This window comes from Asparagus officinalis, chromosome 6 (assembly GCF_001876935.1).
Source record: "Asparagus officinalis chromosome 6, Aspof.V1, whole genome shotgun sequence".
NCBI lineage: Eukaryota > Viridiplantae > Streptophyta > Magnoliopsida > Asparagales > Asparagaceae > Asparagus > Asparagus officinalis.
In genome coordinates, this window is record NC_033799.1 from 51,753,493 (window position 1) to 51,757,011 (window position 3,519).

A 3,519-nucleotide genomic window follows, 5' to 3' on the forward strand; every position below is an offset into this window, starting at 1 on the left:
TTATTTACACGAGACACCAGCCTCAGCCGTTCGTGTTTTAATTATCTGCGTTGAGTTAAATATGCATTTGGGAGCCTTTAATTTTGGTAGCTCAGTTCTATAATTCGCATCTGAGTAAATGTCCATATAGCAGACACAACATTTCTTTAAACAAGAAAATAAACGAGATGCATGTCAGAGAAAAGTTATGTATGCGTAGTTAAAATATCTCATTTCACAAAGAGGTTAAGTTTTGTTTTTTTTACCAAACAGAGATCAAAACTAAATGCAAAGAGAGGGCAAAGAGGAAAATGGGTTGGAGGATGAAGAAAGTTCAAGGGAGGCAAAAGAAGCAAAGGCCACCTCCATTACTGCCCACAACTGCCACAGTCAGGGATTCCTTGGAGTAGCATTAAAGTCTTTTGCTTCCTCCAACCAACTATCCTCACAAAAACAAATCCCCTCACCTCTCATTCATGATTCATCTCTGAGCAAAATATCATAATGTGTTCAGCTTCAACGTCCTTCTGTCTTCTCATCATCACTCTCAGTTCTACTTTTTATACCTCTATCTCTCAAGATTACCAAGAGTCTGTCTCAGGTGATGACAACGTCGGTAAAGAAATGGGCTCTACAATCCTCACTAGCTTCAGATTTCTGCTTGGTATGCAGAGCTCAAAGCCTAACATACCTGCACATTCATTTTCTCCAGCTCCAGCTCCGGCTTCCGCCCCAGCCCCAGCTCTTCATACTCATCACATACAGAAAAGGCCTCATCCATTTCACTATAAGCTTCATAATCAACCAGCACACAAGTTAGAAGATGGAGAAAAAGATCATAGAACTAACAAGTCTAGGCTTCACATTTTCATTATCTCTGTTTTGGTCTCGATTGGATCGTTCTTTGTTATCATCTTTCTTGTTTCCTTGCTTATAGTTTGTAAGAGACACAGACGAAAGAGAATTCAGGCCTCAAGCGGTTCCAATAAGGTGAGTTATGATCCTGATCCTGGTTATGAGCATTTTTATTTGAATACCTTGGCACCAATTTTGGATGTCGAGTCTAGTTTCAAACATTCCTCTCAATCTATTGTTCATAAGGATTCGAGCTTTAAACAGTCTGATACTAATCAATTTGACAAGGAAATCTCAGATACTGTAAGTTGCTTGGATGAAGAAATTCTCCATGCTTCTGATGATGAGTCTTTTCATTCGATACGCAATTCTTGCTCTTCATTAGCTTTAGAGTCAAATTTAAGCTGTGAATCTGGAAAGTGTTCTCCATGTAGTTCATCAAATGGGTCATCTCCATACAGTTGCAAGATCACTTATTTCCCTTCAAAGACTAAACCTTCAGTTTCTCCTTCAGAAAAGCGTACAAATACAACATTTCAGTCCTCATCTTCATCTCCCTGTCCATTGACTTGTAATCTCGTTCAAAAAACTGAACAGACATCAAAAGAGAAAACGTCCTCTGATTATCTAGACCAAAAAATTAGCTCTATTTCAAAATCAATTGAACTAGTATCAAAACCTCCACCTCCTCCAATGCTATTAGTTAGCAACGGAAATATACCAAAGCCACCACCTCCTCCAGTGTCACTGATAAGCAACGGAAACGCACCAAAGCCTCCTCCTCCTCCTCCACCTTTACCTCCATCTAGACCATCATCTTCCCAAATTCGATGCAATTCTAAGCAACCTCCACCTCCACCACCAAGCCAATTTCAAGCTACACCAGTTGGTAAAGATGGAAATCCTCTTCCCAAATTGAAGCCTTTGCATTGGGATAAAGTAAGAGCTGCTCCTGATCGTTGTATGGTTTGGGATAAGATAAGATCGAGCTCATTTGAGTAAGCAAAGCTCACCATTCTTGCCTTCATCTTTTTTAGCTTCTTGGTTCTTATGGTCTTGGTAATTCCCAAACAGATTGGATGAGCAAATGATTGAATCTCTATTTGGTTATAACGCGCAAAGTTCTGCGAAGAATGACGAGGCAAAAACTAGGAGCTCTCCACCTGGAAAGCATGTCTTAGATAATAAGAGACTGCAGAATGTTACTATTTTGTTGAAGGCATTGAATGCAACTAGTGAACAAGTCTGCGAAAGTCTGATTCAAGGTAGATTTTGAACAAAACATCGTTTTTTCCTATGAATATGACCACGTAAAGTTTTAAATTGTCTGTCTTTGTGTGGTTGAATTAGGTATAGGATTGAACTCCCAACAACTAGAATCACTTGTGAAGATGATGCCAACAAAGGAGGAAGAAGAAAAGCTTCACAGCTATCAGGGCGACATAGACGAATTAAGCTCAGCAGAAAAATTTGTCAAGTCGATTCTAAACATACCATTTGCTTTCTCAAGAATTCAGGCCATGCTATACAAGGAAACCTTCGAAGATGAAGTCATTCATCTCAGGAACTCTTTCGTAATGCTTGAAGTAAGAGCACAAAGAAATTGTTACTTATTAATATAATTAGCTACTTATCCTAATAATTTTCTTTGTTCTTCTATTCTTCCTTTTCAGAAAGCATGCAAAGAACTCAGATCATGCCGACTCTTCTTCAGATTACTTGAAGCAGTGCTAAAAACGGGGAATCGAATGAATGTAGGGACAATAAGAGGAGGAGCAAGAGCTTTCAAGCTCGATACTCTTCTGAAATTGTCAGATGTCAAGGGAACAGATGGAAAAACTTCGCTACTTCATTTTGTAGTACAGGAGATAATACGATCTGAAGGTGTTAATGCAATAGAGAAGAGCATCAAGAACAGCAAGCCAAAGACTACAGAAGAACAAGAAGAGATATATAGGGTAATGGGCCTTGACGTTGTCTCAGGACTCAGCACAGAGCTCTGTAATGTTAAGAAAACAGCGAGTATAGACTTGGATGTGATTGTAGGCTCGGTTTCAAACTTGGCTGAAGGAATGAAGAAATTGAGGCATTTGATCGAAGTGGATTTACCCACTGTTGAAGGAAATGAGAGCTTTGAAGAATCTATGACATTGTTTTTAATTCAGGCTGAGAGAACAATTAAGGAATTGAAGGAAAATGAGGATCGAGTGCTAGTTAATGTGAGGGCAATCACCGAGTACTATCATGGAGATGTGAGCAAGGTTGATGAAGCTAACCTGCTTCGGATTTTTGTAATTGTGAGGGATTTTCTTGCAATGTTAGATAGAGTTTGTAAAGAGGTCAGGAGTTCGAAGGCCTATCAGATGTCCTAAAGATTATAGGAAAATGTCAATTTCTCAGTTTCATGAAGTATGATAGATGAAACATTTGACATTGTCTTGACTGTTGTTCTGCAATTTTTTTTGAAGGTCTGGTATTTGGGCGTGTTGAGTGATTCATAAGTCACCATGTTTCATTAGATTTTTTTTTCGGAAGTTCTTTTATTAACCTCACAGTGTTAAGAAACCAAAGGATTGGTGTTCCATGCTAATATTGCATTTCAAAATAGAGAACTGTATCAAGGAGATGTTTACGGAGCAGTCTTCAAGGAAGTGATATTTGTGGTTATATAAATTGTTGAAATAT

At 38.6% G+C, this 3,519-nt stretch overlaps 1 protein-coding gene across 1 annotated transcript; it reads left to right on the forward strand.

Annotated features, from left to right (window-relative positions):
• On the forward strand, positions 253–3,262 carry LOC109845240 (formin-like protein 11). Its single transcript, XM_020414459.1, has 4 exons — positions 253–1,832; positions 1,909–2,099; positions 2,185–2,420; positions 2,508–3,262. The coding sequence occupies exons 1-4, from the start codon at positions 484–486 to the stop codon at positions 3,204–3,206; spliced, it is 2,475 nt and encodes an 824-aa protein (XP_020270048.1). The 5' UTR covers positions 253–483; the 3' UTR covers positions 3,207–3,262.

Excerpts from the sequence above, each read along its gene's own strand:
- LOC109845240 (XM_020414459.1), top strand. The coding sequence starts at position 484 with ATGTGTTCAGCTTCAACGTCCTTCTGTCTTCTCATCATCACTCTCAGT. Across the intron at positions 1,833-1,908 it reads ATAAGATCGAGCTCATTTGA|ATTGGATGAGCAAATGATTG; the intron begins GTAAGCAAAGCT and ends ATTCCCAAACAG. Across the intron at positions 2,421-2,507 it reads ACTCTTTCGTAATGCTTGAA|AAAGCATGCAAAGAACTCAG; the intron begins GTAAGAGCACAA and ends CTTCCTTTTCAG.